The 13587-nt window shown below is 37.4% G+C and overlaps 1 protein-coding gene across 1 annotated transcript in view; it reads left to right on the plus strand.

The window, feature by feature from the left end:
* Window positions 1–280, plus strand: part of LOC115232391 — a 51634-nt gene extending 51354 nt beyond the window's left edge. Inside the window, exon 5 of the mRNA XM_029802251.2 lies at window positions 111–280. Coding sequence (XP_029658111.1) covers window positions 111–280 — 170 coding nt within the window. The remainder of the gene's footprint in view (window positions 1–110) is intronic.
* Window positions 281–13587: the final 13307 nt, after the last annotated feature.

Here is a 13587-nt window from a genome sequence, read left to right on the forward strand (position 1 = left end):
TATAACTTAATCTTGAAATACTTTTCTGTATTTACCCACTGAACTCCCCAGTTCACCTCTTTTTCCTCACTAACGAAATGATTTTATCTTTTTACTTTTTCTTAATTTAGTTGTGCTGAACGTTTGTAGAATGCCACATCAATTGGAAGGTGTGAAGTTAGATGTTCAACCATTCTGGAAACCACCTGAAGAAAATATCATTTCAAAACAGCAAGTCCATGACTATTCACTACCTACCAAGTTCCATCTGAATTTTTTAAAGAAACATAGAACTGATTAATGACAAATTAAAGACTTTGGCTGATGTTCTTTGGGAAGATTCCAAGATTAATAAACTGAGATTTAAATATTCTGAAGAAAATTTTGAAGAAATTGAACAGTGTTTGAAAGATTTATTAAATTCCATTACTGTTGAAACTATTGATGTTCCAGATGATATGTTTGAAGACATTGTTGGAACATTTGACAGTCAAGATGAGCGGAAGTATTTTTATTTTGATAACCGATATCATAAAGCTCATATTCTCGGATTCGATAAAAGTAACGTGATTAAAATGAAAAAGAGACTTTTGGATAATCTTAGAACTAAATCTGCGGATGATTTAACTATTTATGAAAGACGTATTCTATCTGGTCTCGGATTCTTTGAGCAGGCAGAAGGACAATTTGAAGGTCTAAAAGTCACAGTTCATAGTAACAAAGTTGTTTTTGAAGGCCAGTTTTCCGAAATAGATATTTGTCAAAAGAAAATGTATAAAATTCTTAAGTCAATTGTTAAATCTGAATTGTGTTTGCCTTTAAATACTGGAATGATCATAAATAAAAAACCAGTGAAAGAATATCTTGATGAAAAACTGAGAAACAAGAAATGTATCGGTTCATGGGAAACGGGTGATGGTGATTCAGTAATACTTTATGCAAGTGATAAAACACATCTTTCACTTCTGGAAGAAATCATGAAAGAAACTTTTGTTGCCAATACACTGGATTTTGTAGACAAAATTAAGGATACTCCAAATCATGGAAAGTGGCTGACATTTGTTGAAAGTCTAAAAGAAGAGTTCCAGATTTCTGTTTTATTGGAGAAAATTCTATTGTTGCTGTTGATGCTGTAGTTAATGATATAAAAAGCAAAATTGATAACTTTAAGCAAGGAATCGATGGATTCAGGGAAAAAAATAAATTGAATAATGTGTTACACCTGGAAAGAACACAAGAGCAAATTAGGGGAACGGAAAGAGTTACAAGAAATTCCAGAAATGTTGAATCGTTTAAATCTCAAGAAACCCAGAAAGTGAAGAAGGAAAGAATTTCTTATGTGAAATGCAGAAGCAATCTGAGAGCATAATATCATTAAATTCAGATTTAGGAAGTGAAACAGATGAAATAGTTAATGTTAAGTATAAGAACTGTGAAATAGTGTTGAAGGAAGGTGACATCACGACTCTGGACACAGATGCTATTGTTAATGCTGCAAATGGCAGACTGGAACACAGGGGTGGGGTTGCAGCAGCCATTGTGAAGAAAGGTTAGTAATACCATTTTTTATAGTTAATGTTCCTTTTTAGATCCATGTGTGGTTGAGAAGCTTGCTTCCTGACCTTGTGGTTTCAGGTTCAATTCCACTCACAGCATTTTGGACAAGTGTCTTCTGTTATAGGTCAATGGTTGGCCAAAGCCTTGGGAGTGGATTTCGTTGATAGAAACTGAAAGAAGCTCATCGTATATACATGCATACATACATATATATATATGTATGTGTGTGTGAGGGTGAGTAGCCAGGTGTTCACAGCACACGATGGTTGTAAATGAACATCACCATCACACAAGTGATGTTGTGTCATTTTCGGTCTTCCATGAAAAACATGTCTGACCATGGGGAAATATTCCCTCATTTGGAAACATGTGGCAATTGGCTACAGGAAGGACGGGGTGATTTCTATTTGTGTAACACTCAGAGCTTATAGATTTGAGACACTTGATCACTGACCAGTCCCCAAAATCTGGATAATTATAAATGATGTCATCAATGTTACAATCCATTTAAAGAAACTTATGTCTGATGCAATGCTGATCTCTTCTTCTGTTACACTCCATTCCACACCACTCGTTTCTCTTACAGTCTAAATTCTCCATCCCTTTTCATTTCAAACCATCCTTCACACCATCCACCTTTTACATTCCCAGTGTCCCCGCAACATCTACCCACACACACACACACCTACTCTACACCGTTGAACTCATTACCCAACACCACACACCCACCAACATATTCAAACAGCATGTACACACATCCACACGCACTCACTCCTTCTCCTCTTCCTTCGCCCACAATAGCACCCACCCACCCCTCATGCTACCCATCCACACGCTTATAACAGCAACTATGTCATAACACACCTACACTTCCCAATACCTACCACTTTCCCCACCCATCTTCCACCAAACACCTCTATCCAGTTTCACACACTTAACACACACACACACACAAGATATACACGCACACAATAGCTTCATAAGCCCACATGTATGAACACATAAACAGAAAACAAGGACTCACGCACACACATATACAGACACACAAATATACAGCTTATAATACACACATGTCATGCATTGATGTCCGTGCTCACACACCCATCGGTAACAGTTTCACAGTTATCCCCCTTGCCACTTATGCCTTTAGCAACCTCTTCCTCCTCTGGTCATTTCAGCTTACAGTGACAGTCCAATTCAGACATGTTCGTTTTTTTTCTCTCTATATTTTATGTTCCATTTTCTGTTTTTCTTGAAGAAGAGTGTATGTTTGAAATGTAAATGACTTTTATATCTATTTTCCTTTCTTCACCTCATCTTCATGTTATTTATAATTTTGCACTGAATATGTTGGTATGTCTGTATGTGTGTGTATATATATCTATGTACATACATACATACATATATACATACATACAGGTAATATATAATATGAATATTTTAAATGATATCATCATCATCATCATCATCATCTTTTAATGTCCGTTTTCCCTGCTCGCATGGATTGGACTATTTGACTGAGATCTGGAGAGCCAGTGACTGCACCAGGATTCAGTCTGATCTGGCAAAGTTTCTACAGCTGGATGCCCTTCCTAACACCAACCACCCCGAGAGTGTAGGGGGCACCTTATATGTTCCACTGGCACAGAAGCCAGTCAGACAGGCCTAGCATCGATCATGTTCAGACAGTGCCTTTTACGTCCCACCGGCACGGGCCAATCAGGGGGCACTGGCATTGGCGATGTTCAGATGATGCTTCTTATGTGCCACCAGCACAGGGGCCAGTCAGTGGGTACCGGCATTGGCCATGTTTGGATGGTGCCTTTTGCATGCCACTGGCATGGGAGCCAGTCAAGGGGTATTGGCATCGGACCTACTACAAGCACAACATCTGAAATTTGGGGGAGGGAATGAGTCGATGACATCGACCTCAGTGTTTCACTGGTACTTAATTTATCGACTCTGAAAGCATAAAGGGTAAAGTGAACCTTGGCAGAATTTAAACTCAGAATGTAACAACAGACAAATTACTGCTAAGAATTTCATCCATCATGCTAATGATGCTGCCAGCTTGCTGCCTTATAATATGATAATAATAATAATAATAATAATAATAATAATAATAAATTAAAAAATATATATTTATTTATTATGATATATGTACTAGCAATGCATCCTGGTGTTGCCCGGGTGTTATGATCTACAGCCACATTGTATTATTTGTTCCTTTCTTATGGGACTGTTATATAGTGAACTGGATTACTGGTGTAATGAATGTTATCGTTTGTTTAAAAATAATGGTCGGGGAAGGTTACAATCTGCATGGGTTTGCATGAAAGTGCTCTCTGTTCTTAAGAAGGATCACAAACTATGTATTGTATCATTGTATAAAAGGAGGTTAATATGATTTTGCCCAGAAATCGCGTTTTCAGAATTTTAATCCCCCCCCCATCCCTACTGCACTTTCTTAATTTGTAACTTTTTTAATTTATTATTTTTTCATCCATGTAGAAAGATACAGAGATCATGAATCTGGGAAATCTGTTTTTTTTTAAAGTTTAATTTTTATCTTAAACATTCAATGCCCACCTCGCCCACCCATCACCTACCCACTTTCAAAAAAGCTAAAGACACCCAGTGTTTCACTTCTGTCTGATGTTTCATCCATGTGTAGAATTGTAAATGTAAAAAATATCAGACAACTACCAGAAAAACCAACATGCTAGAAACAACAGGTGAACAACATTAAATTTCTCTGCTTTCTAAAATGCTAAAAGTGAAACATTGGGAGGTTGTAGGTTTTTGAAAGTAGTGAGATGATGGGTGGATGTTTGGGAAGGAGATTTTAGTGTTTCTTTAAGCAAAAAGAAATTCTTAAAGATTCGTACTCTCTGTTTGCTTTGGCTATGGATTACCAAATAAAGAATTTCGAAAAAGTAAGAAATGAAGAAATTGTGTGGGAAGGGAGAAAATTAAAATACTGAGAACATATTTTTGGGTGAAAGACTAATTTCCTGTATTGAAAACTTAACAATTGGAAGAAATTTAAGAAAAAAAAAATCAGGTGGGGGTGGGGGACACAAATGTCACCATGGACATGCTAGAAACAACAGGTAAAGGATAGGATTTCTGGGAGAACTTCCTTTTAAGTACATATCAAAGATCAGGTTTTTAAATACAGTCATCACAAACACGAATTAACGAATAGAAAAAGGTGATTTCAACTGGATTTGAGCTGTAATTTTGTGTGTGCACATAACAAGAAAAACATAATTCATAGAGAAGTGTTGCCTAGAGTGTGTGTGTGTGTGTGTGTGTGCCAAAGGAAGTTATTTTATGATATTCTTTTGTTCGAAGCAGGAAAGTTGTCAATTCAATCCTATGGTCTACCATATGGAATCATATGATTGCTTGTTAATTTCCATAAATTTTTTTTATTTCTTTATGCTTTGAAGAGAGGAGAAAGTGAAAAGGCAATGTTTGCTTTGAAGTGGGATTAGAAAGTGAAAAGGTGATATTTGCTTTGAAGTGTGAGCAGAAAGTGAGAGAGAGGCGAAAGTGAAAGATGTATGTATGTGTATGTGAAATGGATGTGTATTTATGTGTGCATGTGCATGAGAGAGTGAGTGAAGGCATGTGTTGTCATCTATCTATTTTTTGTTTGTGGCACTTACTTGCTCTTTCTCTCTCTCTCTCTCTCTCACACACACACACATCTTTCATATATATGTACATATATACATATGCATACTTCTTTTTTGTATGTGTATGTGCACGTGGGAGTGAAAGTGGGTGAATGTGTTTCCTCGTAACATGTACAGAAATGGATTGCTTTTAAGGTACACACTCATACAGAAAATGTGACCATCACTATGGCATAAAATGTCATTTATGAAAGTTTACTTATCGAAAGATTATAAAGTTAATCTTTTTTTTTTTAATCAAATATTTAACTGAAAATAAAGTTTATTTGTTGGCCAAAAGAGTACTGAATTCTTTTCAAATTGGCAACTCAGTTCTCAAATGCATTCGTTAATTTCTTTAAGAATTTTTTATCTCTTTATACTTTTAAAATAGCAGAAAATGAAAGAGAAAGTGGAGTGAAAAGGTGACATTTGCTTTGAAGTGAGAGCAGACAGTGAAAGATGTATGTACATATATATGAAATGGACATGTGTGTGTGTGTGTGTGCATGCATGCATGTGTGTGTGAAAGAGGGAGTGAGTGAGTGAATGTGTGTTTTGTCATGCATGTTTTTTTGCATGTATGTGTAAGTGGCACTCACTCGGTTTCTCTCTCTCTCTCTCACACATACATGTGTGCACACTCATTATCTTTCATATAAACGTACATAAATACATATGCATACATCTTTTTTGTATATATGTGTGCATATTGCATGGGAGAAAGAGAGAGAGAGTGAGTGACTGTATTTCCCCATAACCTATAGAGAAATGGATGTCTTTTGAGGTACACCACTCATATAGAAAATGTGACTTCATTGTCATTGTGGCATGAAATGTTTATGATAGTTGAGTTATAGAAAAGATTATCATGTCAAATTTTTGTAATGCAAATATGTAAATGAAAATAATGTTTATTTGGTAGCCAAAAGATTAGTGAATCATTTAATACCTCATATGTCAAAATCAGCAACTTAGTTTTCAATTGTATATGGAACATATACACACACACACACACACACACAAACTCTCATTTAAATATAGATAGATATAAAACATGTTATGTTAATATATCATTTTGGAGCCTGGTGCAGCCATCTGGCTCGCCAGTCCTCAGTCAAACTGTCCAACCCCTGCCAGCATGGAAAGTGGATGTGAAACGACGATGATGATACGTATTATATATAAATATATTAAACAGGAACAATAGTTTTTCCCCCTGGCACGATGGAATCTGTTTTCTGTACATCTTATTGTACCTGTGCATCTTCCACATGCAGAAGCTATTTTCCCTGTTGACCTTCCTCTGATATTGCTGCCCCTCTTATATGTCCATAGCTTACACCAGGTACATCTTATGGAGTTTTTAGCAATGCCTTTTCTACAGATCCTGAAGGAATTTTTGATTTGTCTACCTTCCTACTTACTGAGAGTTTGGTTTTTGCTAGGTTTACTCTAAGGCCCTTTGATTCTAGACCTTGCTTCCGTACCTAGATATATTTATTATATTTATTATATATGCTGTGACTGAGAAGACCCGGCAAATAAAGTGAGATCACAGCTGTAGCCTACACCAGTGTTGCATAACCAGCACACTCAAAAAGTACCTTGGATCGTAGGGCGACATGCCATGCTTGAGGAGACCTATTGAGTCAAGTATATCAAAACCAAAATCAAATGGAAATTGTAATTGTGGCTGATGCCAGCGCCACCTGACTGGCTCCCTGTGCCAGTCACACGCAAAAAGCACCATCCGAATATGATTGATGCCAGCCACCTCGCTCTGACTGGCTCCTGTGCTGGTGGCACGTAAAAAGCACCATCCGAATGTGGCTGATGCCAGCACTGCCTTGACTGGCTCCTGTGTTGGTGGCACATAAAAAGCACCCGCTACACTCTCAGAATGGTTAGCGTTAGGAAGGGCATCCAGCTGTAGAAACATTGCCATGTCAGATTGTAGCCTGATGCGGCCTCTTGGCTTCCCAGACCCCGGTCGAACTGTCCAACCCATGCCAGCATGGAAAACGGACGTTAAATGATGATGATTAACATATATTAACATGTATTAAACAGGAACATAAGAAGGCAAATATCTTTGCAGGTGGGTCTGAAATTCAAACTGAATCTAACAAAATTATGAAAGAAAGAAGGAGTGAACTGAAAACTGGAGAAGTAGTGTCAACTAATGCTGGTAAACTCAAATGCAAGACTATCATTCATGCTGTTGGACCCGTTTGGAATAATGGATGGAATCAGGAAATGGATTACCTTTCAAGAGCTGTTCAAAATTGTTTGGCAGTTCTTGAAGAAAAGTCTTATACATCAATTGCAATTCCTGCCATCAGTACAGGTAAGAATTTACCATTTTAATTCTGTTCAAATTATTTGGTATAGAAATAAGAATTACAATATTCAAATATCTTCAGTTTGTTTCATTACTACTCTCTGTCCATGCTGGAGCAGCACTGCCTTGAAGAATTTTTAGTCAAGTGGATCAACCTCAGTACTTATTGTTTTAAAGTATGGTACTTATTCTATCAGTCTCTTTTGCTGAACCACTAATTTACATGGACATAAACACACCAACACCAGTTATCAAGTGGTAGTGGGAACAAACACATGCATGTATATATCATCGTCATCATCATTTAACGTCTGTTGTCCATGCTGGCATGGGTGGACGATTTGACAGGAGGTGACACGCTGGAAGGTTGCGCCAGGATCCAGTCTGATTTGGTATGGTTCTCTATGGCTGGATGCCCTTCCTAATGCCAACCACTCCAAGAGTGTAATGGGTATTTTTACGTGCCGCTGGCACAGGTGACATTTGCGTGACACCAGTATCTGCCATGACTGCGATTATTCTCCGCTTGATGGGTCTTCTTCTCAAGAATGACGTAATGCCAAAGGTCTTGGTCATTGCCTCCATGTGACCCAACTATGGAACTCAGCCACCTTGCCTCTATGTCGCCCAACATTCAAGGTTGATTTTCTTATGTGCCACCAGGATGGGTGCGCTTGGCTTGATGGGTCCTCTTAAGCAAAGCACATCACCAAAGGTCGCGGTCACTAGTCCTTGCCTCTGTGAGTTTCAAGGTTCGAAGATCATGCTTCACCACCTTGTCCCATGTCTTCCTGGATCTACCTCTACCACAGGTTCCCTACACAGTTAAAGATCGGCACTTCTTTACACAGCTGTCCCTGTCCATAGGCATCACATGACCATACCAGTGCAGTCTTCTCTCTTGCACAATACATCTGGTTCCTCTTATGCCTAACTTTTCTCTCAAGATGCTTACACTGTCAAACACTGACATTGCACATCCAGTGAAGCATACTGGCTTCATTTCTCTCAAGCCTACACATGTCCTCAGCTGTTATAGCCCATGTTTCACTGCCATGCTGCATCGATATTCACACACAGGCATCAAACAATCTGCCTTTCACTCTGAGAGAGAAGCCCTTTGTTGCCAGCAGGGGTTGCAGCTCTCTGAACTTTGCCCAAACTAATCTTATTCTCACAGCAATGCTCTTGGAACAACCATCTCCACTACTGACCTGGTTGCCTAGATACCAGAAGCTATCTACTACCTCTTTCTGTTGACTACCTGGCAGTCGATGAAGTCTATTTTCCACACATATTCAGCATTTATTACGCCTGTAAAACTCCTACATACAAAGGATAGTTTCTCTGTTAACATTCCTTTGATGTTGCTGCACCTTTTGTGTATCCAAAGCTTGCACTGGGTGCATCTTGTGAAGTTTCTACCTACACCTTTTCTACAGACTGAGCACGGCCATCTACCTGAAGGGATTTGTGATTTGTCTGCCTTTCACTCTTACTATGACTTTGTTTTTGCTAGGTTAACTCTAAGGCTCTTTGATTCTAGACCTTGCTTCCATACCGGGAACTTCCTCTCTAGTGCAGGTAGTGATTCAGTTATAACAGCAAGGTCATCAGCATAGAGGAGCTCCCAGGGGCATCCTGTCTTGAATTCCTTTGTTATTGCCTGGAGAACTATGATGAACAAGAGAGGGATGAGCACCGATCCTTGGTGAACCCCTACTTGCATCCTGAATTCTTCACTGTACTCGTTGCCCAACCTCACCTTACTGGTAGCATCCCTGTACAAGGCTCGTACAGCTCTCACCAACCACTCGTCTATTCCTAGTTGCTGTGTTGACCACCAGATAAGGGATTGGGCGCTCTGTCAAAAACTTTCTCCAAGTCAACAAAAGCCAAGGTTTATCTTTGATAGGAATTTCTCCTGCAGCTGTCTTACCAGAAATATAGCATCAGTGGTGCTTCTCCCTGGCACAAATCCAAACTGCATCTCATCTAGATTCTCTCCCAGATTAATTAGGCTAGGACTCTCTCTGCAATTTTCATCACCTGATCCACGAGAGGTTTCAGTTTCTGTCTACCAGATCCACTCACAGGGCTTTGGTCAGTCCAAGGTTATAGTATCATAATTACTATCAAATAGGAATGAAATCCAAAAAAGTCCAATTTCAAATGAAAGCATACACTTGCTATAATGTTCATTGATTCCATAGAAAATAATATGTATGGAGAGTGTCAATCTTGAGTATTCAAGTACTCCTGTTTGATTATTTCTGTCTAACCTTATTTTCTGGGAAAGTTAGTTTGGTGCAGAACCTGTATGGGTTAATTATGTACAGTAGTGACCATGCTGAATCACTACCTGCATAACCTGTTTTCAATAACATCTTTCTTGAAATTTTGGTCGAAAGCCTTTTCTACTTACTTGTATAGTTTTCCTTGTAAGAAACCCATAATGAGGTTAGCATATGAGGGTGCAAATTTCGTCCCCATTAAGAATATAAATGATGAGTCAGCATTTAGAAATAAATCTTACTTCACCCCTTACATGTAGGGGGTGTGACAAACATTTATATACATATATAGACGCAAATTTCCAAATTCACTCTCAGAGCCTGTAAATGCAAACAGAATATTTGCTAAGAAGCAAAGAAAGCTTCACTAACACTAACTGAAGAATGCCAATTGACTCATCCTCAAAGATGCCAATAAGGATGGGGTGATAGTGATTATAGAGAGGGATGATTACAAAGACAAAATATTGGAATATCTAACCAACCAAAAACTACTATAAGAAAGACAGAACATTAATTGACCAATACCCAGACTTCTTCACAGGTAAGGAAATAAAATACTTATGTAAATCAGAAATTTAAGACTGTAATTTTTACAGATTACTCAAGATCCACAGAAACTTTTGTTTGAAATCTCAATTTTGTAAGAATTTTCATTTTTGTGAGGAGCTCCATTCTTGTTAGAATTTTCATATTTGAAAGAATTATCATTTTTGTTGCAAGTCCCATTTAGTGAGGAGTTCCATTTTTGTAAGGAGTCCCCGTCTTGTTAGATGTCTCAGTTTTGTGAAAAATTCCACTGTTGTTAAAAGTCTCATTGTCGTGAAAATTACCATAGAAATCACATAGTTTAAAAAAAACCCTTACCTGTGAGAAGTCCCATTCTTGTGAGAAGTACCGTTGTTGTTAGACGTCCCAGTTTTGTGAGATGTCCCATTCTTGTTTAGAAGTCTCCTTTTTGTCAGAAGTCTGAATTTTGTGAGAAGCCTCATTTTTTGAAAAGCCCCATTTTTATGAGAAGTCCTGTTCTTGTTAGGTAACCCATCTTTGTAAGAATTCCCATTTTTGTTAGTAGTCCCATTTTTTTGAAAAGCCCCATGATCCTTACAAGTCCTTTGATCTTGAGAAATTCAATTCCTGTTAGAATTCTCATAGTTGTGTGAAGTCCCATTCCTGTTAATAGATCTATTCTTGTGAGAAGTATTGCTCTTCTTAAGAGTCCCATTTTTGGACAAGTACCATTCTTGTTAGAACCCCTATTACAATGAAAAGCCCTGTTTTTATTAGAAGTGCAATTATTGTGAGAAGTCTCAATTTTATTAGAAATTCCATTGTTGTTATATCTCCCGTTTTCACTTCTTAGAAGTACCATTTTTTTGAGAGTTTCCATTCTTGTTAAAAGTCACATCCTTGTTAGAAGTTCCATTTTTGTGAGAAGTCCCATTTGATTTTCGTGAAAATACCCATGCTTCTTACAAGGCCTGTTATTGTGAGAAATTCAATTCCTGTTAGAAGTCTCATTCTTGTTAGGAGTCCCATTTTTGTGAGAAGTCTCATTATTCTTAATAAACCTATTCTTGTGAGAAGTACTGTTCTTCTTGGGAGTCCCATTTTTGTGACAAGTTCATTGTTGTTAGAATTTCCATACTTGTAAGGAGCCCCATTCTTGTTAGATGTCTTATTATTAACAGAAGTTACATTCTTGCTAGAAGTTCCATTCTTTTTAGAAGTCTCAATCTTATTAGGACCACCTTGTTAGAAGTCTGAGTTTTGTGAAAATTCTCATTTTTGGGAGATGTTCCCCTCTTGTTAGAAGTCCCAATTTTTTGAGATGTTCCATTTTGTGATAAGTCTCACACTTGTTAGAAGTCTCATTTTTGTGAGAAGTCCCATTCATACGAGATATATACCATTCTTTTAGAAGTCTCACTTAATTGAGAAATCCCATTCCTGTCAGAAGTCCTCCCCTTGTTACAAGTCCCATTTTTATTAGTAGTCCCAATGTTCTTAGAAGTCCTCTTCTTTTTTGATGTCCCATTTTTATGAAGAGTCCCATTATTGTGAGTAGTCCTACTTTTGTGAGTAGTCCCATTCTTGTTAGAAGTTTCATTTTTGTGAGAAGTCCCTTATTGTTTGAAGCCCCTTTTGTGTTACAAGCCCCCTTCTTTTTAGAAGTTCAATTTTATTTGTTTTCCAATTCTTGTTAGAAGTCCTATTTTTATTAGGAGCACCTTCCTGTTAGAAGTTTGATTTTTGTGAAAATTTACATTTCTGGGAGACGTTCCTTTCTTTTTAGAAGTCCTAGTTTTGTGAGAATTTCCATTCTCATTAAAAGTACAAAACGTGTGTGAAGTCCCACTCTTATTAGAAGTCGTAAACATGTCAGAAGTTCCATTTTTGTTAGACATCCTGTTAGAAGTCTAATTTTTGCTAGAAGTCCCATTCATGTGAGAAGTCTTATTCTATTTAGATGGCTCATTCTTGTTAGAAGTCCCATTTTTGTCAGAAGTGCCACTCATGCTGCAAGTTCCATTTTTGTAAGAAGTTCTATTCTTGTGAGAAGTACTCTTTCTGTTTGATGTCTGTTTTTTTGTGAGAAGCCCTATTCTTGTAAACCTTCCCCTTCTTGATAGAATTCTCATTCTTGTTAGAATTCTCATTTTTGTTAGTAGTCCCAATGTTGTTTGAAGCCTTATTCTTATTCAAAATTCTATTTTCATGAAAAGTTCTATTCTTGTGATGAATCTCATTTTTGGGAGAAGATTCATTTTTGTGAGAAATCTCATTTTTGTGAGAAGACCCATTCTTGTTAGAAGTCCCATTCTTTTTAGAAGTCCTATTCTTGTTAGAAGTCCTATTTTTGTTAGCACTCTCATTCTTTTCAGAAATCTCATTTTCGTGAGAAATTTCATTTTTGTGAGAACTGACATTTTTAAGAGAAATCTAATTTTTGTGAGAAGTTTTATTTCTGTGAGAAATCTCATTTTTGTAAGAAGTCCTATTCTTGTTATATGTCCATACTTGTTAGAAATCACATTTTCGTCAAAAGCCCCATTCTTCTTAGAAATCCCATTTGTGTAAGAAATCCCATTAAAAATCTAATTTCTGTTTTAGAAGTGCCGTGTTTTTTAGGATCCCCCTTTTGTTAGAAGTCCGATCTTTGGGAAAAGACCCATATTTGGCTGAAGTCCACTTCTTGTTACTTCAAGGCCTAATCTCATTAGATGCACAAATTTGTGAGAAGTCCCACTGTTGTTAGAAATCACATACATATTAGAACTTCCATTGTTGTTAGAAGTCCCATTGTTGCTAGATGTCCCATTCATGTGAAAAGCCCAATTTTTGTGAGTAGTCCCATTTTTGTGAGAAGTCCTAATCTCCTTAGGATTTTCATTTTTGTGAGAAGTCCCTTTTTTGTTTGAAATCCCTTACTTGTTAGAAGTCCTCTCTTTTGTGAGAAATTTCATTCTTGTTAGAAGTCCCATTTCCATTAGCAGTCCCATTGTTGTTTGAAGTCCCTTTCTTTTTAGAAGTTCCATTTTGGTGAAAAGCCCCATTTTTGTGACAAATCTCATTTTTGTGAGAAGTCGCATTCTTGTGAAATTTTCCTTTCCTGTTGGATGTCCCTTTTTTATGAGAAGTCCCATTCTTTTTCGAAGTACCATTGTTGTGGAAAGTCATATTTTTGTGAGAAATTACATTGTTTTGCAAAGTCCCATTCTTATGAGAT

This window comes from Octopus sinensis, linkage group LG1, assembly GCF_006345805.1.
Source record: "Octopus sinensis linkage group LG1, ASM634580v1, whole genome shotgun sequence".
Taxonomy (NCBI): Eukaryota; Metazoa; Mollusca; class Cephalopoda; order Octopoda; family Octopodidae; genus Octopus; species Octopus sinensis.